This window comes from Emys orbicularis, chromosome 13, assembly GCF_028017835.1.
Source record: "Emys orbicularis isolate rEmyOrb1 chromosome 13, rEmyOrb1.hap1, whole genome shotgun sequence".
Taxonomy (NCBI): domain Eukaryota; kingdom Metazoa; phylum Chordata; order Testudines; family Emydidae; genus Emys; species Emys orbicularis.
In genome coordinates this window covers 31,311,661-31,333,422 of record NC_088695.1, presented here as the reverse complement: position 1 = coordinate 31,333,422, position 21,762 = coordinate 31,311,661, and the positions used below count along the sequence as shown (strand labels likewise).

At 46.7% G+C, this 21,762-nt stretch overlaps 1 protein-coding gene across 1 annotated transcript in view; it reads left to right on the top strand.

Annotated features, from left to right (window-relative positions):
- TBCD (tubulin folding cofactor D) overlaps positions 1-21,762 on the top strand; it is a 252,882-nt gene that overhangs the window by 87,311 nt on the left and 143,809 nt on the right. The window contains exon 14 of the mRNA XM_065415052.1: positions 17,925-18,081. Within this exon, the coding sequence (XP_065271124.1) occupies positions 17,925-18,081 (157 nt within the window). The remainder of the gene's footprint in view (positions 1-17,924; positions 18,082-21,762) is intronic.

The following is a 21,762-nucleotide window of genomic DNA, read 5'->3' as shown; positions in this document are numbered from 1 at the left end:
CCTTTCTCTAGGTCCTCACATCCATTTTGTCCAGGGATGATGTTAGGTTAACGGGCCTAGTTATCCTGGTTATTTTGTTTGCTCTTTTAAAATATTGGCACGATGTTAGCTTTTTTCTAGTTCCATAGAACTTCCCCAGTATTCAAAGAGCTATTAAAAATCAATATCAGTGGTTCAGAGAGCTTTTCTGTAAAACCCTGCACGGATACAAAAATTTCCACATCCAATCCGCAAAAATTGTCTGAAGATATCCCCAGGTATCCACAGATTTGCAGGGCTCTACAAAAAGCTCCATAGGACACTGTGCATCAGTGACACAGGGCTGCGCCAAACTCCTGCCCCCCACTTCTCCCCAGAGACCTCCTGCTCCACCGCCCGCCCTGCCTCCGCCATACCACCTTCCCTGCTCTAGGCAGGGAGGCTACATCCTGGGCCCTTGTGTGCAGTGCCACCTTCCCAGCGGGGGAAGGGGGAACTCAGACACCCCAATGCAGCCGCAGTGGCTCTAACGCACGCAGCGCTTGGCTCACTGCGCAGGAGTACGCAGTTGTGCTCCCTTCTGGGAGGAGTTGTCCCCATCTTGCTCAGATGTAGGAGGTAAAACTACAACTCCCAGAATGCCCAGCGGGCTATTGCCACATATCACAGCCTACTGCTGCGTGATTCAGAGAACCGAGCTGGTGTCTGAGTGCTGGATGACAGCTGGTCCATTTGGATTAGTGAAGTGGTTCCCAAACTGTGGGGTGCTCCCCTCTATGAGGTCGTGGAGGAACATTCAGGGAGAGAATGCGGCAGGGCCCAGTGGCCAGCTCCCATGGAGGGCGGGGAGGGAGTGCTGCCCCGACTCTGCTCCTGCTCCCACTCCACCCTCAGCCCTTGGCCCCAGCTCCATCCCCAGCCCCAATCTTGGCTCCTGACTATGGCTCCGTTACTGGCCCCATCCCCACTTCTGGCCTGGCCCGGCAATATTCTTAGATTCTCAATTATCTCTCTCCTTTTTCTATTAAAATTATTTCTTCCAGTCAGAGTTGCTCATGATTGTTTTCAGCTTTGGGAAATTGGCCCCAAGTATCTGTATTGCTAGGTGCAATTGTATTGTCTTTGCACATAATTAATGTAAGCAAGTCATAATAACTTGTACCTAGGCAAGCACTGATTTTTAGTTCAGTGATCAATTCATATTTATCCATTAGAATGAGGTCGTCTTATAGAATTTCCCCAAACTGGGAACACTTTTGTGTTAGGAAGCAGTTTTGTATTAGAAAATTCTCATCTCTAATCTGTAGAAACACTAGAAATGCTATTGGCATTATAAGACTTCCAGTACGTGTTCCCCAGTTTGAAATTGCACAGTTTTTCTTTCTACATATTCTAGATAGATGATTAAGGAGCCACTTTTTCCTTTCTCTAGTCTTGTTCAGTTAAAGGGGGAGGACAGCCATAAATGTCCAAAGTAGGTGGAGTAATCAGTCTTTGCTGAAGGAAATTTGTAGTAATTTTGTAAAAGTGCCTCTGGGAGCTGTTTCAGCGTTCTTGTAGAACCAGCTAATTCCATTTTTCCATCAGTTAATACAGCATTTTTCAAATCGAGTTGGACTGCATTTTTGAAGATGGTGGTTGCTGTTTATATCAGAAATGGAAAAGAAAATAGCAAAATATCAACTTTGCTGTGCCATTTTCCTTTGAAGAGGGGTTGTATGCCCCATATTTCTTTTATGTAATATTTGTCATCCTATTGGACCTTGAATACTTTTCTGATTATGACTATTTTATTTATCAGGCTAAAATCCATTTTAAAAGTTGTTTTGAATACATCCCTTTCCATTTGTTGTGGCTTTAGTGTTTTCCAACAGTTAGTGACTGAAATAAAGGTCATAAATGGACCTTATGTATATTGACATTTAATTAATTACTATTCAATTTTTTTCTTCTTGTGATCTAAGGGTAATTCACTAAGGGTAAGTACATTGACCTAACTACATCAACTTCAGTGCTACGCATCTCGCGGAGGTGGAGTTAAGTCGGTGTAGTGGGCAAGTTACATTTTAGTATAGACACTTACAAAGTTAGGTCCATAAGGACCTTTGGACCCATGTATTGTGAGAAACAGTGTGGTCTGCAAATCTGATATCTCAAAGAGAGGATTAAGAGTTAAATTACTTCTGTTTCCCCATAGGCTGTTGTTTCTGCAGGCGTTATTAGTTTATTAAATTACACGCTGTCTAGAGAGAAATGTATTTAAATTTTATTACTGGACTCATTGCCAAAAGGAAGCCCTCCAGGAAACTTAGTAGATGTGACAAACTTTGACAGTATGTTACAGGAACTGTGTAAAAAACTTCATTCAAAGGCATTCTGAAGCTTCCTCATTCTTGAAAGGAGTGAAATTAGGACCTGAGAGCTGTAAATTTGTTTTTAAAAGCTGTTTTTCCCCATACATAACAGAGGCAGTACGGTTTAGAAAAACATGCATCATCTCTTCCAGTTTTGTTTGTGACGGGGACCCCCACAGACATCGGAGCTGTGATTTTCACTTGCCCATTGTCTCAACCATATTCTCACCACTTTACTGCTTGTGACTGCAGGATCATTTGGCCAGTCTTGTTAGGTTCTGGGGTTTTCATTTGACTTTCCCTTTGGTGATATGTTTTACTGTAACTCAGTAGTTACCACTTTTCCCATGTGACTAAGAAAGCAAAATACTTTTCTGTGGCTGTTATGCACGAAGTATATGATTTATTTTATTCAGATTGGGAATCAAGAATAGAAGCCAGAACACTTCAGCTCCTTATAGTAAACTGACACTTCACTGTTGATAGTTTTATTTATTTATTTTATGTTATAAAACAGACCAAAAAACCCCCACATATCATAAACTCTGAGCGAATATAACCGTTATCTAAAGCCACAAATAACCATGAAGATAAGACCAGCAGCAGTTTTTACTGTATCCAGGAATAGTTGGTACAACCTAACAGTGTGCCTCTTTCTCAAAATTATGCCTTACGTAACTTCCCCATTCACAAAGCCCTGCAACAAGATGAACTTTTAAGTGTGCCCTGAAGGTCAACAAATTCTGGCTCTTTTGGACCAAATGCTGTGGCTGTTGGGTGTGGGGTAGGGTGGTGAGCTGCAAAGTTTAGTTGGAGGGGTCTTATGGAGAATACTCTGTCTGTAGTGTCCCCATTTTTATATTGAGTGAGCTCTAGCTCGAGTGCCTTCGCAATATGGCAGAGGGAGAGAGGTGGTATAATAAGTAGTCAGGTCCTAGGCCTTTTAAGACTTTATAGGTCAAAACAAATACTTTCTGTTCAACCTGGAAACTCACAGACAGCAGTAAATCAGGAAGCCTTGGTTTAACTTCACAGTGAGCTGCTCCAGTTAACAAGCCCCTACAGGCAACCCCATCCCATTCTGCCCCCAGAGGTAAGCAAATAATATCCTGCAGAATACTTCTGGACCATAAATAGCTTTCTGAACCCAGGTTACCTCCCTCTACCCCCAGAACACAACTCATGCTGTCAGGAATCCTCTTATTCTTCTTCGAGTGCTTGCTCATATCGATTCCAATTAGGTGTGTGTGCGCCGCGTGCACGACTGTTGGGAGATTTTTACCCTAGCAACACTCGGTGGCGCCGGATATATGCCCCAGCCGACCCAGCGCCCCCTCAGTTCCTTCTTACCGCCTGTGACGGTCGTTGGAACTGTGGAGCGCAGCTTAGCTGATCTCCACTCTCCCTAGCATTCACTTTAGTACCTGTTAATAGTTCCTGATTAGTTGTTTATAGTTGTTAGTAGTTGTTAATACTTAGATTTAGTTTTCTTAGTGGGGGGGAATGGGGTCTTCTCCCCTCTCCCCTGTCCCGGTACCCAGGCCCATGCCTGGGTCTCTGGGCTTCAAACCCTGCTCGGCTTGCCTGAAGCCGATGCCAACAGGAGACTCCCACGACTCTTGCCTAAAGTGTCTGGGGGAATCCCACCAAGCGGACAAGTGCCGCATTTGCAAAGCCTTCAAGCCGAGGATCAGAAAGGAGCAGGACTTTAGACTGAAGCAGCTTCTTATGGAGGCGGCCCTTAGCCCAGTCCCTTCCTCCGCGCGCTGGGACTTGGCACCGTCGTCTTCATTGCGGAGTGCCCCTGCAGCACCGACTGGTCCGGCACCGTGTTCGGACTCTGCTAAAGACTCGCGGCGCCAGATCCCCCCGGTACCTCCCTATCTCCGGGCCAGAAGAAGCAGCAGCCCAAGCAGGTGCCGGCTGCTTCTTGTTTGTTGGTTCAACAGCCACCGATGCTTCCCGCACCGCAGTTGGAGCCGTGTCCATTGCCTGAGCGCATAGGTCAAGTAACGGCTCCTGCACCGTCGACTCTGGTGCCGCAAGGACCGTCAAGTCCGGTGCATGTAAGCTCCCCGGTTCATACCGCGGTCGAGCTGAAACTGCCCTCCACACCGGAGACCTTTTCAATGGTGCGGGACTTGATCGCGCTCACAGAGCCGACTTCTCTGCAGCCGGCAGCACCTCTGGTGTGGGCGGTGCTGTCGAAGGGAAAACTGTCCCTGATGCGACCGCCGTTGCCGAACGAAGAAGGATGGCACCGGTCCCAGTCCTGATCTTGGTCCTGGCACCCATCACGGCGTCGCTCGCAGTCCCGGCACTGATCTCGTTCTCGGCGCTGGTCGTACTCACGATGCCGCTCCGGCTCGCGGAGTTCCGAATCGCGTTACGGCCGGTACCGATCGGCCTCCCGGTACCGGTCAGAGTGGCAGTCGACCCGGAGCTGATCCTGGCGCCGATCTCGCCGGAGGTCGCCATCGAGATCCAGATCAGGCTCCCGGTACCGATACGACCGCAGGCACCGATCGACCTCTCGGTACCATTCTGCATCACGCCACCGGTCCCCGGCCCACGGCACCATACAGCACCGGGGGACTCAGCGCTGATGCGTACAGCACCGCCTTGGCAGTCTCGCTCTGCCTCTGTGTCGTCTCGCTCGCAAAGTGGCTACCACGCCCAAGACCAGGGCGACGGCGGTGCAGGCCAGTGGCTGGACGAAGGCCAGGACCCGGGCCAGGAACCTCCACAGTGGTCTTTTTGGGCCCCCTGGGCCTACCATCAGGCCCAGGGGGTTCCTTCAGGGGCTTCCCGTTCCGTGCCTTTGGAGCCCCGAGTACTGGAGACCACTGTGTCTCTGTCCCCCCCCCCCCCCCCCCCCCCCCGGGGGGGCGCTGAGGCGACTGCTCCAGCGCCAATACAGGCCCACGCTCCTAGCGTGATGGACCTTGAGCAACAAGATCCTCCACAAGAGGACCTCATGCAGGATCCCTTAGTCCCGGGGGTATCTTCCTCGTCCTCGCCTGATGAGGCGGTGGAGGGGACTACGGTTTCAGGCCCTCCTCCTATGGACTTCCACGCCCACCAGGAACTGCTTTGCAGGGTGGCACGCAATATGAACCTCCAGGTAGAGGAGGTGGTGGAGGTAGAGGACCCTGTGGTGGACCTTCTGTCCGCGGAGGCACCGTCCAGAGTGGCCCTCCCCATCGTACGAACTATACAGGCCAATGCCAAGACAATCTGGCAATTGCCAGCCTCTATTCCACCTACGACCAAGGGGGTGGAAAGGAAGTACTTTGTCCCCTCAAAAGAATACTAGTACCTCTATACACACCCCCAACCATGCTCCCTTGCCATGGCTTTGGTCAATGAGAAGTAGCGGCACGGTCAGCAGGCCCCGGCGCCTAAATCAAAGGACGCTAGACGCCTAGACTTGTTTGGGCGCAAGGTGTATTCGGCCGGAGGCTTGCAGCTGAGGGTGGCCAACCAGCAGGCACTCCTGAGCAGATATGACTATAATTCGTGGCACTCTATGGAAAAATTCAAAGAGTTGGTTCCACAGGAGTCCAGAGAGGAATTTGGGGCTCTAGTAGAGGAGGGCAAGAAGGTGGCCAGAACTTCCCTACAAGCCTCTCTGGATGCGGCGGACTCGGCGGCTAGGACCCTGGCCTCGGGCATAGCCATGCGACGCATCTCGTGGCTGCAGGCCTCTGGCTTACCACCAGAGTTGCAGCAGACCCTCCAGGACCTGCCTTTGATGGCCAGGGCCTATTCTCCGAAAAGACAGACTCAAGGCTGCAGAGTCTGAAGGACTCGAGAATTATCATGCGCTCTCTGGGAATTCATACCCCAGTAATGCAGAGAAGGCCCTTCAGACCGCAGCCTCAGAGATCCTACCCGCCCCCTCGGCCAAGACAGGACTTCTTTAGAAGACGTGGCCGAGGTGGTAAAAGAAAACAAACTGGGCACCAAGCCAGCCAAGGCCAGGGCCCTCCCAAGCCATCGGCAGGGCCTAAGCAGAACTTTTGAAGGTGCACCTGAGGACGGAGCACTAGTCTCCCATTCAGGATCCTTCCCTGCCTTTCCAAAATCGTCTCTCCCATTTCCTCCGTGCGTGGTCCCATATAACATCAGACCGTTGGGTCCTACGCACGGTGGAAAGGGGATACTCCCTCCAATTTGCTTCCCCCCCCACTCTCCTTCCCCATCCCTCTTCAGGGACCCTTCTCACGAGCACCTCCTTCTACAGGAGGTCCAATCACTCCTAGCTTTGGGAGCGATAGAGGAGGTTCCGGGAGAGTCAAGAGGCAGGGGGTTTTACTCCCGCTACTTCCTAATCCCCAAGGCCAAGGGCGGGCTTCGGCCCATCCTGGACCTACGTGGACTCAGCAAATTCATGCTAAAGTTGAAGTTGCGCATGGTCTCACTAGGGACCATTATTCCTTCCCTAGGTCCTGGAGACTGGTATGCCGCCCTCGACATGAAGGACGCATACTTTCACATTGTGATCTACCAAGCACACAGACGCTTCCTTCGCTTTGTGGTCAATCAACAGCACTTTCAATTCACCGTCCTTCCTTTCGGCCTGTCCAGGGTGTTTACCAAGTGCATGGCTGTTGTGGCTGCCTCCCTTCATCAACAACAGATCCAAGTGCTCCCATATCTCGACGACTGGCTTATTCAGGGTTGCTCCAGGGATCAGGTGCAGTCTCGTGTTCAGCTCACCATGAACATGTTCAATCGACTGGGCCTCCTGCTCAGTGTCGCAAAATCCACTCTGGTACCAACCCAGAGAATAGAATTCATAGGAGCAGTCTTAGACTCAGGCCTAGCCCGAGCACTTCTGCCGGAAGCACGCTTCCAATCCCTGGCAAACATCGTCCACAGCCTGCAAAGCTTCCCGATCTCGACCGTGAAAACATGCCTATGCCTCCTGGGACACATTGCCTCTTGCATATATGTGACCAGGCATGCCAAGCTGCGACTACGTCCACACCAAGCCTGGCTATCAACAGTATACCGCCCAGGTCGGGACAGCTTGAACACGGTGGTTACCATCTTGCCAGGGATATTAGCCTCTCTAGGCTGATGGCTGGACCCCAAATCAGTGTGCGAAGGGGTGCCATTTCACGCCCCGCAGCCCTCCGTGTTCCTAGTCATGGATGCGTCATCCCTGGGATGGGGAGCCCACCTTGGAAACCTCCGTACACAGGGGCTATGGTCGGCAGGAGAGTTATCCCTGCACATCAACATACGGGAACTCAGAGCAGTGCGCCTGGCGTGTCAAGCATTCCGAGAGTGCATTCAAGGCCGTTGTGTTGCAGTCCTCACAGACAACACAACGGCCATGTTTTACATCAACAAGCAAGGGGGAGCCCAGTCGTCCCCCCTCTGTCAGGAGGTCACTTGTCTGTGGGAATTCTGCATAGCCCACTTGATCCATCTGGTGGTGTCGTTTCTCCCAGGAGTCCAGAACACCTTAGCGGACCACCTCAGCAGATCATTCCAGTCTCACGAGTGGTCGGTTTCCCCGGACGTCATCCACTCTGTCTTCCTCATAGACTCATAGACTTTAAGGTCAGAAGGGACCATTATGATCATCTAGTCTGACCTCCCGCATGATGCAGGCCACAAAAGCTGACCCACCCTCTCCTGGAATAAATCTCTCCCTTGACTCAGCTGTTGAAGTCCCCAAATCATGATTTAAAGACTTCAAGTCGCAGAGAATCCTCCAGCAAGCGACCCCTGCCTCATGCTGCGGAGGAAGGCGAAAAACCTCCAGGGCCTCTGCCAATCTACCCTGGAGGAAAATTCCTTCCCGACCCCAAATATGGTGATCAGCAGAACCCCGAGCATGCGGGCAAGATTCTCCAGCCAGACCCACATTGACCATTGATAGTAATTACCAGTGATGGCACGTTATTGACCTATTGACTAAAATCACGTTATCCCATCAAACCATCCCCTCCATAAACTTATCAAGCTTAATCTTAAAGCCAGAGAGGTCTTTTGCCCCCACTGTTTCCCTCGGAAGGCTGTTCCAGAACTTCACCCCTCTGACGGTTAGAAACCGTCGTCTAATTTCAAGCCTAAACTTCCCGACGGCCAGTTTATATCCATTTGTTCTCGTGTCCACATTAGTACTGAGCTGAAATAATTCCTCTCCCTCCCTGGTATTTATCCCTCTGATATATTTAAAGAGAGCAATCATATCAGTAAAATACAGTGTATATTAGAGACTGACTTTGATACTGACCATGGATGTTTTTAAAAACTGGAGGGTTAGCTCAGTGGTTTGAGCATTGGCCTGCTAAACCCAGGGTTGTGAGCTCAATCCTTGAGGGGGCCATTTAGGGATCTGGAGCAAAAATCTGTCTGGGGATTGGTCTGGCTTTGAGCAGTGGGTTGGACTAGATGACCTCCTAAGGTTCCTTCCAACCCTGATAGTCTATATCCCCCCTCAGCCTTCTTTTGATTAGGGTAAACAAACCGAGCTCCTCGAGTCTCCTTTCATACGACAGGTTTTCCATTCCTCGGATCATCCTAGTGGCCCTTCTCTGTACCCGTTCCAGTTTGAGTTCATCCTTTTTAAACATGGGAGACCAGAACTGCACACAGTACTCCAAATGAGGTCTCACCAGTGCCTTGTATAACGGAAGCAGCACCTCCTTATCCCTACTAGAAATACCTCGCCTAATGCATCCCAAGACCGCATTAGCTTTTTTCACGGCCACGTCACATTGCCGACTCATAGTCATCCTGCGATCAACCAGGACTCCGAGGTCCTTCTCCTCCTCCGTTACTTCCAACCGATGTGTCCCCAGCTTATAACTAAAATTCTTGATAGTCATCCCTAAATGCATCACCTTACACTTCTCACTATTAAATTTCATCCTATTACTATTACTCCAGTTTACAAGGTCATCCGGATATCCCGATCCTTCTCCGAATTGGCAATACCTCCCAACTTTGTGTCATCCGCAAACTTTATCAGCCCACTTCTACATTCGGTTCCGAGGTCAGTAATAAATAGATTAAATAAAATCTGACCCAAAACCAAACCTTGAGGAACTCCACTGGTAACCTCCTTCCAACCTGACAGTTCACCTTTCAGTACGACCCGCTGCAGTCTCCCCTTTAACCAGTTCTTTATCCACCTCTGGATTTTCATATCGATCCCCATCTTTTCCAATTTAACCAATAATTCCTCATGCGGTACCGTATCAAACGCTTCACTGAAATCGAGGTATATTAGATCCACCGCATTTCCTTTTTCTAAAAAATCTGTTACTTTCTCAAAGAAGGAGATCAGGTTGGTTTGGCACGATCTGCCTTTCGTAAAACCATGTTGTAATTTGTCCCAATTGCCATTGACCTCAAGGTCCTTAACTACTTTCTCCTTCAAAATTTTTTCCAAGATCTTGCATATTACAGATGTTAAACTAACAGGCCTGTAGTTACCCGGGTCGCTTTTTTCCCCCTTCTTGAAAATAGGAACCACATTAGCTATTCTCCAGTCCAACGGTACCACCCCTGAGTTTACAGATTCATTAAAAATTATCGCTAACGGGCTTGCCAGTTCCTTTAATATTCTCGGATGAAGATCATCCGGTCCGCCCGATTTAGTCCCGTTAAGCTGTTAGAGTTTGGCTTCTACCTCGGATACGGTAATGTCAACCCCCCCTCCTTTATTCCCCTCTGTCACGCTGCCTCTATTCCTAAACCCTTCATTAGCCTCATTAAAGACCGATGCAAAATATTCGTTTAGATATCGTGCCATGCCTAGATTATCCTTAATCTCCACTCTATCTACAGTCTTCAGCGGTCGCACTTCTTCTTTCTTTGTTTTCTTCCTATTTATATGGCTATAAAACCTCTTACTATTGGTTTTAATTCCCCTCGCAAGGTCTAACTCTACACGGCTTTTGGCCTTTCTCACTCCATCTCTACATGCTCTGACCTCAATAAGGTAGGTTTCTTTGCTGATCCCTCCCCTCTTCCAGTCTTTGTACGCTTTCTGTTTTTTCTTAATCACCCCTCTGAGACGCTCGTTCATCCAGCTCGGTCTAAATCTCCTGCCTACGAACCGTTTTCCCTTTCTCGGGATACAGGCCTCCGACAGCTCCTGCAACTTCAACTTGAAATAATCCCAGGCGCCTTCCGCCTTTAGATCCATAAATATGTTAGTCCAATCCACTTCCCTAATTAGTCGCCTTAATTTATTAAAGTTAGCCCTTTTGAAATCGTAAACCCTAGTCTCTGATTTAATTCTGTTAATCCTTCCATTTAGTTTAAACCGAATTAGCTCATGATCACTCGAGCCAAAGTTGTCTCCTACAACCATTTCCTCAACGAGGTCCTCACTACTCACCAAAACCAAATCTAAAATGGCATCCCCCCTCGTCGGTTCAGCAACTACTTGATGAAGGAATTCATCAGCTAGCACGTCTAGGAAAATCTGAGCCCTATTATTGTTACTAGCATTTGTTCCCCAATCTATATCCGGGAAGTTAAAGTCTCCCATGATTACACAGTTCCTATTAGTATTTACTTCCCTAAAAACATTAAATAGTTCTCTGTCCATATCCAGGGTAGATCCCGGCGGTCTATAGCACACCCCAAGCACTATCCCAGGGGAGGCTCTAGTAGTTTTTTTACCCAATGTGAGTATTGCCCAGACAGACTCCGTCTTATCCATTCCATCACTTATTATTTCTTTACAGTTTACCTCATTATTGACATACAATGCTACTCCCCCACCTTTACCTTTGTTCCGGTCGTTCCTAAACAGCACATACCCTTCCATACCTGTACTCCAGTCATGACTACCGTTCCACCACTTTTCGGTTATTCCTACGATATCCGGTTTCATTTCTCGGACCAGGAGCTCCAATTCCTCCATTTTGTTACCTAGGCTTCTCGCATTGGTGTATAAACATCTTAATTTATGCCGTTTAGCCTCTCTCACATTAGTTATCCAATTTGGTACGGATACTGTACCGCCAGTATGACCTATTAGTCTAGTATCCATCCCCCCCGTCTTCCTTATGTCCAATCTCTTCCCCCTGGCTATATCAGTTCTTGTCTCGTCACCCTCCTTCTCAATGTTGTAATCTGGCGTGGAGATTAACTGGACATCTCCCAACTGTCTCCCCCGAATTCCTAGTTTAAAGCTCTTTTGATGAGATGAGCCAGCCTCCCTCCCAGAAGTCTATTTCCTTCCCTACTTAGGTGAAGTCCATCCCGTGAGAACAGTTGTCTGTCCCCGAAAGCCTCCCAGTGGCCATACATCCCAAAGCCTCCTGAAGTGGGGCTTTCCCCTGATTAGATCTATTCGCCTCTCGCGAGAATCGGAAATGCCAGGTGTTCTGCTCTCTCCAAGGACGCTCTCCAGGTTCCCTGTCGGACGCCTTCCTCATACAGTGGAAGGATCACCTGTGCTATGCCTTTCCTCCATTTCCATTAGTCCACAGGGTCCTGATCAAGCTGTGCAGGGACAGAGCCCGTCTGATTTTGGTCACCCCGGCGTGGCCCAGACAGCACTGGTATACCACTCTCATAGAGCTGTCGGTGGGCACTCCGATTCCACTCCCGCTGTGGCCAGACCTGATCACACAGGACCACGGATCCCGACCTGCAATCTCTCCACCTCACAGCATGGATGCTGCATGGCTAAATCAATCTGAGCTGTGCTGCTCTCGCTTGGTTCAGCAGATCCTTTTGGGTAGCAGGAAGCCCTCTACCAGGTTCATATACTTAGGCAAGTGGAAGCTTTTTTCCTGCTGGTGCGCTCAGTCATACGGCCCCCCTACAGGCGTCAGGACCTATAATCTTGGACTACCTCCTGTCCTTAAAACAGCAAGGCTTGGCAATATCATCCATCAGAGTGCACCTGGCAGCTGTTTTGGCTTTCCACCCGGGTGAAAACGGGCGTTCGGTCTTCTCCAATCCCATGGTCAGCAGATTTCTCAAGGGGTTGGAGCGCCTGTTCCCACGAATTCGACAACCGGTCCCTACGTGGGATCTTAACCTGGTCCTATCCAGACTCATGGGTGCCCCGTTTGAGCCGATGGCCACCTGCTCGCTCCTGTACCTTTCCTGGAAGACAGCCTTCCTCGTAGCTATCACCTCGGCAGGTATCTGAGCTCAGGGCACTCACATCAGAACCACCGTATACGGTGTTCCACAAGGACAAGGTACAGCTGCGACCCCACCCGGCCTTCCTCCCTAAGGTGGTGTCTGCCTTCCATGTCAACCAGGACATCTTCCTCCCTGTCTTCTACCTGAGGCCGCGCGCCTCTCGACGGGAACAGCAGCTGCACTCTCTGGACGTTCACAGGGCCCTGACCTTCTACATCGAGCGAACGAAACCTTTCAGGAGAACGTCACAGCTGTTGTTGCAGTGGCAGACCGAATGAAGGGCCTTCCGGTCTCCTCCCAGCGCATCTCGTCCTGGATCACATCATGCATCCGTGCGTGCTATGACTTGGCTGGTGTCCCAACTATGCACCTTGCCGCCCACTCCACGCGGGCTCAGGCTTCATTCTCTGCTTTCCTGGCGCACGTGCCCATACAGGAGATATATAGGGCAGCGACTTGGTCATCGGTGCATACCTTCACTGCCCACTATGCGATAGTGCAGCAGTCCAGGGGTGATGCTGCATTTGGTTCAGCGGTCCTTCACTCCGCGACGTCTCACTATGACCCCACCGCCTAGGTAAGGCTTGGGAGTCACCTAATTGGAATCGATATGAGCAAGCACTCGAAGAAGAAAAGACGGTTACCCACCTTTGTAACTGTTGTTGTTCGAGATGTGTTGCTCATATCCATTCCAAACCCGCCCTCCTTCCCCTCTGTCGGAGCAGCCGGCAAGAAGGAACTGAGGGGGCGCTGGGTCAGCCTGGGCATATATCCGGTGCCATGAAGGCGCCACTCCATCGAGTGTTGCTAGGGTAAAAATCTCCCAACGATCGTGCATGCGGCGCGCGCACACACCTAATTGGAATGGATATGAGCAACACATCTCGAAGAACAACAGTTACAAAGGTGAGTAACCATCTTTTTCACAGAAACCATTGCCTGCAATCAACATGGCCTCATAAATGAGAAGAACAAGCTGAGAGCAGGACCAGAAACACAACCGGATCCTTTCAAGAATTTTGCCCAAAAACCAATTGCAGAAGCATTGATGGCAATAGGAGCCACTTACCTGTAACCCTGCCCTTCCTGGAAAAAAATAAAACATTTGGTACACTTCCTTTGATGATGGGACTCTACCACTCACTCTCTAAAGCATGCAGTAGTATGACCATACTAAGAAAACAAAAACCCCATTGCTGAAACTCAGAGACTTTGCTAAATAATGCCTTGTGTCTAAATTCCATTTTCTAAGAAAGTCAACTGAGAAGTAGCAAAAGGGTCTCCAAAGATGACACGTAGCTGCTGGTGTCCTAAATTTCTCTGCCAGGCCTTATTGCAGGACATGCTGATGAGACAGCACTAGTTAGCCTTGTGGGTGACAAGGTAGGTATATTCATGCTCGTTCTTCTGGGCACCTCTGTGGCATTTGATAAGGTTGATCACCGAATACTCCTGTTTAGCTTTTGGCAAGCTGCATGGGTGAAAAGAAACTGAAATGCCGGAGGTCCTCCCTCTGTGTCAGAATATAGAGATAGTTGTGGATAACTACACTCCACCTCCACAAGACTTAATCTTCAACATTGAAAATTTCTGTGAAGCCATTCTGAGAGCTGGGGGGACGTGGACTGAAGCACCAACAATGACAGACAACACCTGGCTCCACATTTTTCTTATGTCAAACATAAACAGGATTGTCTTTCATCTTTCTCAGTACCTGGCTGAAATCAATATTAGGATGAAAAACAGGTACTTAAAGCCTAACTGAGGCAAGATTGCTGGCAGGAAGAGAAAAATGCATTGAAGAATTTATCTCCTTTATAACATCTCTCTCTATCAAGGGCCCCTGTCCTCACATTGTTACAGTGCAGCTTTAGGTGTCTTGTTAGACTCCGTAGTGCTCTTGGAAGCCCAAATAGCTATGGCAGCAAAAAACAAAAAAACCCACCTGCTTCTATCTGCGTTCTATCCTGTCAGACATATTCTGGTCATGGTTTAGTCCAGGTGATCTGTGCTTTCATGACAATGCTGTTTGTCGCAACTTCTTATATCTTGGAATGAAGTCCCACACAATGGAAAAGCTCCAAATGGTACAAAATGCAACTACTCACCAGGCTTCTGTTGTATTCAGAGGCTATCCACTCAATATAGTATCCAGTTCATGATCTGTGTTCTGATTGATCCAAAGCCCTTGTTAATTAAAAAGTGTCAGACAGTTCAGAACATGTGTTGCAACAGATATTGGCCAACCACAGGTGAACTGTGTTGTTTTTATTTTATAGTATTCACAAGCCAGTATTTATTTTTAGAATTAGCTATTACTTTGTAGTATGATAGACAGTGCTATAGCAAGAAATAAACAATTGTATCCTAATGTCTACTAGTGCTAAATTGTGTTCAGAATTGTTCTTAATAAAAGTAAAAATCCACTGTAAAATCTCATTTAAAAGAAAAAGTATATGTCTGATGCTTGAATGCATCAGTTTTAAAACTCTGTATAGTTTCATCATTCTTAAAGCATGTTGTCAACTTCACAGCCATGATACTTTGTACCATCCAATTTCATTATTCTCTGCTGTAGAAGCAGCTTTGTGGCCACTGAAATTATAGAAGGGGGCAGAGTGTGAAATTCAGAAAACATCGAGGAAGGGGAAAATAGATGCACAGAAACTAGCAGAGGGAACATCAAGAGTATGAAGGAGACCTCAGATCCAGCAGGAATTGGTGGAACTATGGGGAAGGGAGGATGAGAAGAGGGGAAAGGAGAAAATGCCAACTATGCTTCTTACTTAAAATGCTGAGAGAGAACTTGTGTGGGTAGATAGAGAATTTCATTTCTGTTTGGCAAATTAAATCCCAGAGTTAGTCGTAAGATTGTGTTCGGAACAACATGTCTGTCTGTGTCTTTGCTAATACTGTGTATTTTGTTTGAATGTTCATGGTACTGGCAGCTGAAGAAACAACTTAGATGGATCACAGTATGCGCCTGCTCAGTAGTCTCTCACACTCTCTCTCTCTCTCATATATGTCTGGCAGCTGCATAAATGACTTGGATGAAGATCTGTCAGTTTCACATGTCTGCTGTTGCCACAGAGAAATGTTATACAGGAATTACTTGCAATGTTAATATGTTCAGTTGTGGAATGTTTAATACATAATTCCCATAACAAATGGGATCATGGTAATTATTGGTTAAAAAGATCTCATTAACCCACCCTGAAATTGTACGATGTAGTCCTCCAACAAAGGGTACACGAGATACACTTGACCTTGGCTAAAAGGCCAAGAAGCAGAGAGAAATTGATCCTTAGTTGCTGAATGGAACTCTCCATTACCCAGAGTTGTCATGCAAACTGTTCAGAATGTATTCTGTGGTTCTCAGTGGTATTGCACAATTTGTGGAGTTTCTGTGGGCAAATTAAATTTTCAGTGAATCTCCTTCCCCATAGTTGCAAGCTAGTCTGGGTTATTTAGAGAGGTTTAGATTATCTTCAATACTTTTAAAAGTTTAGGGGAATTAGGGACAATTTTATACATATGGTTCTAACTGTTCATTTGGATGGCAACTTGGAAATTGAATGTTAATAGGTAGGTGTATTTTTAAAACATTAACTATTAAGTGTCACTCGTCTCATAAAGATTACCATATATACTCATTCATAAGCCGAATTTTTTTAGTAAAAAAGGGAAGCACCAGAGAAGGGGGTCGGCTTATGAACGGGTATAGAGAGGGAGTGGTGGGACACAGCCCCTCCCCCCAACAGAGGGAGCAAGGAGAGGCAGCACAGCCAGCAGAGCCAGAAGGCAAGAGGTGGGGCCAGAGTCTCTCCGCTTCTGGCCACAATGTTCTCCCCCCCCCCCCCCCCCGCCTCCAGGGCTGGCAGGCTGCAGCTGTGCTGCTCAGTCCCGCCTCCCAGAGCAGGCTGTGGATATGCCACCCGGCCCAGCCCGCTGGAACATACTGTGGCCGTGCCGCCTGGTCTGGCCCGCTGGAGCAGGCTGCGGCTGCGCTGCCCAGCCTGCCGGAGCAGCTCCAGCCAGGCCAGAGACATCCTACCCTGGCCCTCCCCAGATAAGGTGGAGTGGGGGTCATGTGGGGGATGGTCACAGGGGTTACTCCCCTAACTCCCAGCTTCTCCCCTAACTCCCAGCTTCTCCCCCCCCCAAAAAAAATTCCCCACCAGTTGCTGTCCCGCCTGTCAGGGTAAGCAGCTGGCGCGCCGGGACACTTTTTGTTTAGGCTCGAGGTAAACAAACCATCTTGGCCCACCAGCGGCTTATCCTGATGGCCCTGGAGCCAAAGTTTGCTGACCCCTGAATTATAGGGTCGGCTTATGAATGGGTTTTACTTATCCATCTTGGGGAGGGGTGGGGTTGGCTTATAAACGAACTGGCTTATGATTGAGTATATACGAATTTGCACTTTACTAAACTCAGTGGTAAATTAGAGAGACAAGGTGGGTGAAATAATAGCTTTTGAGCTTACCCTGAGCTCTTCAGTGTTAAATGTTAAGTCAATATTCTATATACAATTTAGGGCACGCTGTCAAATATGATAGGTCTAAAAATATACCTACAATACTATGAAAATAGTGCCATTTTAGGCATCTGCAGGCAAAATGTCAGACATGCCATTTTTACAACAGGCAATGCCTGTTGTAGTTCACAGGTGGTGGTGGAGTAGGTGCATTTAAATGACATATAGTGCAACTCTGTCAAAGTGGAGCTTGCATATTATTTTATATTCCATGAGTAAATATTTTACCTCTCACCACACCTGTCTTTAATCTATGGTGTGTGTAGGTTGGGGAAAAAATATACACACTGTACTTTGAATCTTCAAAGGAAAGTCTAGGAACGAAAGGTTATTGCCAAAGCCGTACAGTGTGTCAATTTTAGGCCTACCAGTCTGAGCATCCATTTTAATTAATAAAACAAACCTGTAAAAAGTTTTATCAACTTTCTTTCAGCAATGTAAAAAGACTAGAGAGTCAAGCTTTTTATCATTTGAAGCAGCTTTCTGCTGTACTTCCTTATTTTGTTAATATCCCCTTTCTAACAAGATACTTAGAACAGTGCAAGATATTCCTTATGTGGACTCACTAATATTTAATCCATGAACTGTCTCTTAAATCTTTGCTAATCTAGGGTGTTGCCTTCTATGTACTTTTGAGTATGAGAACAATGAAATACAGTTGAAGGGGATGAGAAAAGAAACAGAGGTTATTAGTCAAGAAACAAAATGCCATGTTAAGTCAAAATCCTGCTTTTTTAAATTTAGTCCTAGAACCACAGCCTTTATCCCCTGAGAACAGCATTCAATTTGTTCTAGTGAACACAGGCAAATAAGTACCTTTCCTTATGTCTTTTCATTTAAAACTTATTGAATGGCCTTATATTTTTGTTATTTACTGTATGTTCATATTCCTAACTCTTGTGAATTTCTTCACTCCACAGTTGTTCCTGTTATTTTAAAAGCATTGACATATGACGAGAAGCGGGGAGCCTGCAGCGTGGGTTCCAACGTAAGAGATGCAGCATGCTATGTTTGCTGGGCCTTTGCTCGTGCCTATGATCCCTTAGAACTGAAGCCATTTGTTAATCAAATTTCAAGGTGGGTTGCAACAGCGAGAAACTGAGAGAATTCATTTTTTTTCTTTAGGCTATTTACAGTACAGAAAATGGAAGACCGCTAATAGAGATTTCAGAGACTTAACACCTGGGTTAATGTTACAATTACTGCACATCTAAAAACTTTAAGGCAATCTTTTAAAAATGAAGTAAGGATAATTTGTTAATGTTGTTCAAGAGGAAAACATCTGGTCAGGGGAAGTATTCTCTCCATTAAAAAATTGCTTTGTTGTCACAGGTGATGTCAATGAGATTAGATGAGCTATGAAAATCCTCACTTTTTAATCTTTGTATTCTGTGGAACAGATCTTTGTATTCTGTGGCTGTCCAGAATTTTTTTTAAAAAAAGGCATAAACATGATCTGCTCTTGGTGGTACTAACAATTATACTGGACATCTTAATCAAGGTACAGCAGCAGTGTAATGTTTGGTCCTTAGTTCTGGGAGGCCCTCCCTCCCTTTTTCCTTCAGATTTTCAGAGTTTAAGGATCATCATTGAAATCCTAAATGTTGTTTGATTTTTTTTTTCAGAGAACACTGTTAAATCAATTTTTAATAGACCTAAATGTTTTCTTATTGTGTGTGATGACTCATTTTCTTATATTTCCCTGTTGTTCCAAACAAAGATCAAACCTAAAGAAATCCACAAGCAAAAATGACTGAGGGACTGATGCTGCTTGGTGTGGAGGCTCCTCCCATCTCTACTGCTTTTCTGCCCAGTCTTCAGCTCTAAGGCAGCGCCACTCCAAGGGACTGTGAAACCAGTGCTGCTTCCTCTGCCTCAGATCAAAGCGAAGGAGAGGTGGAACTGATATTCTGTTCTAGAATTGGGTTGCAGGTTTGCAGAATGGTATGAGGTGGAAGCAGTAGCAAGGGGGAAGGCTAAGGCATAAAGCTGCTTCTTCCCCTTACTTTCTCAGACACTCACTGAGTTCTAGTGATCCAAGGATTTTGCTGCTTTCTCAGATGGTGAGGTGCAACCCACTAAGCACTCCCTCACAACCAACTTCTAGTTTGCAGCCTGCAGGTGGAGCAGCACTGGTCTAGAAGACTCTTGCTCTCAATCTAGTGAGCCATTTTTAGATCCTTTGGGCTTTTATATACCAATATTTCTTTTGATTCTCCTTTGAGTGATCCAGTTGAAGAATAGCTGATGCAGGCTTCTTAAGTAGCCTTTATGGGACAATTTTTTGCTTTAGATACTAGACCTGGCTTAGTTTGGAAAAACTTGTACTGGAAGATAGTGTCAAAATATCTGATTGAATTACATAATACTCTCCAGCAATATTTCACTCTTGTTTCATTGAACCTGGAGAAATGATAGTCTAGCCATAAGCAACAGAGAGTCCTGTGGCACCTTTAAGACTAACAGATGTATTGGAGCATAAGCTTTCGTGGGTGAATGCCCACTTCGTCGGATGCATGTAAATCTTACCTATTTGCACTTCGTTTATCCATCCACTTCTTATATACTACATGTTTCAGCCGTAGTCTCTCCCCGTTTCTCAGAAAGGTTTAAGAACTGAGTGTTGTCTTGTGTTAGTAAAAATTCATTTCTTTTGCAGAATATCCTGTAGAGTTTTACTACTGGTAACAGGAAGCTTTATCATAATTGAAACCAAACCAAAATTACAAATAAATGAGCAAAATATGTTGTGCCTTCCAGTTCTTTTGTTTTCATGGAATAGCCCTCTGCCAGTCCAGAGTCACTACAGGAGTAAACTCTGCTCTCTGTGGTTTGGATGGAGAAATGTGCCACCTCCTGTTCCTTGGGGTATATCTGTGCTGCAGCTGGGAGTGAGCGTCCCGAAGTGTGGTGGATAGACATGCCAGTAGGGCTTGAGCTAGTGTGCTAAAAATAGCTTCATGGACATTGCAGCTCTGGCAGAGACTAGGCTAGTCAGCTGAGCTCAAGCCCACGTGGTCCCCTATGCTTGAGCTCAGGAGACTAGCCCAAGTCTCTGCTGGAGCTGCAATAGCCACACAGATGTTTTTAGCATCCTAGCTCCGAACCCTGCTAGTGTGAGTCTGTCTTCCTGGGCTGAGAGGCTCGCTCCCAGATGTAGTGTAGACGTATCCGTAAAGACCCACCCTTGGTGCATAAAATAGATTAGAAACTTCTAGCAGTAGACTAGAAACTAATGCAGCTTTCCTCTTCCACTACTGGGATTGTTTTTCTGCTACAACTCTTGCCCTTCCTTCTTTTGCTTTTGTCTTCTTTCTGCCTGACTTGTGAGATTCTCTCCTCTGGGATACAGGTTTTTTCTCCCTGTTGCCCCCTGACTGGCGGTTTAGGAGTTCTTTAATGGCTACTCTGCATCATAAGCTTGTAGCGGTAGCTCCTTTTGGCTTGCTGGCAAATTTCCAGTGCTCCTCATCTATAACAACAGCTCAAGCAGCTTTGTTCTTGTCTCCACTGAAGTAGCTTTTGACCAGCTCGCATTGGTCTCCAAAAGTAGTGTCTGTTTCTTTAATCCTAGGCTTCCCTTCTTGGCCCTGGCCTGCTACTACTTGATACCTTCTCCAGTCACATTAGTCCTTAGGGCTCTGAAGCAGTGGTGCCCAGTTGGGTTTCAGGTTGTCATCCAGGATTCCTGTGGTTGCTATACTAATGTCCAACTGAAATGAACTATAGTTGTCGTCCCCTCCAATTTATTTCCTATGCTGAAACACAAGGCAAAGAAAAAAAGCACTTGAAAATTCAGAGATCAAAGGGGTCACTGCTTTGTAGATAAGGAAGTTTCATCTTGTTCTGATCTTCTGCTCCTTTAATTTGTAGGATGCTTTTGATGAGGGAAGAGTGCCTATGGGGAAGCCTGATAGACAGTCCAATTCTCATGGATGTTTTTCAGGAGGTGGTGAAAGTCATCTCCAGAAGGCACTCTTTCAAGCTATGGAAATCTATAGAGGAGCTGGTCTTTCCCATACCAGGTTCCCAGAGGGAAAACCTTGAGTCCAAGGGCGTCATATGTAGACCTACGAGGTCCAACTGGACCTGTCACAAATGGTATGTGGTCTAGAAAGACCAGTATGCCAAATTTGCCTCTTAGTCTCAAGACTAACTAAAAAGATGAGGATCCTGGTCAAAGGTGCTGCCTTCTTCAAAAACCTGGTCAACAATCTTAATTTTTATTATTTTTTAGTCTGAGGCCTCTATCTCTACCCCGTGGCCTGGGTGATCACATCTAGGATCTCTCTTACTTGATTCCAACTAACTCGTCCCTTGTCAAATCTAAAATCAATGATAGCAAAACTTCTGAGCGCTCCTCAGTCTTCCTTTTTATCATACTTTTCTTTTGTCTATGATGTGACATGTACTTGTGCCATTTTCTCCTTTGCTCTATCATGGTACAATAATATCTGGGTCTATATGTGGGATGCAGATTCTCCATTAAGATTTTATCTGATTAATGCTCTATTTGATGACATGAAACTGTTTGGCAGAACCTTGGGGCTGAGTAAGCTCTAGTTCCCAGACTGGCAAAAAATTTTTTTTTTTGGCTTTCAGGTCTCTGGGAACGGTTTCAGAAGGGATTGAAAGGTATCCCTTTTAATAAAAGGCCAGACCCAAATAGGCCATCTTTTGTGCCTACAATACTAACACCAAGTAACAATGAGATTATGCTAGCCCAGGCTAACCTCAGCTGGGTGGGAGGAGGTTGAG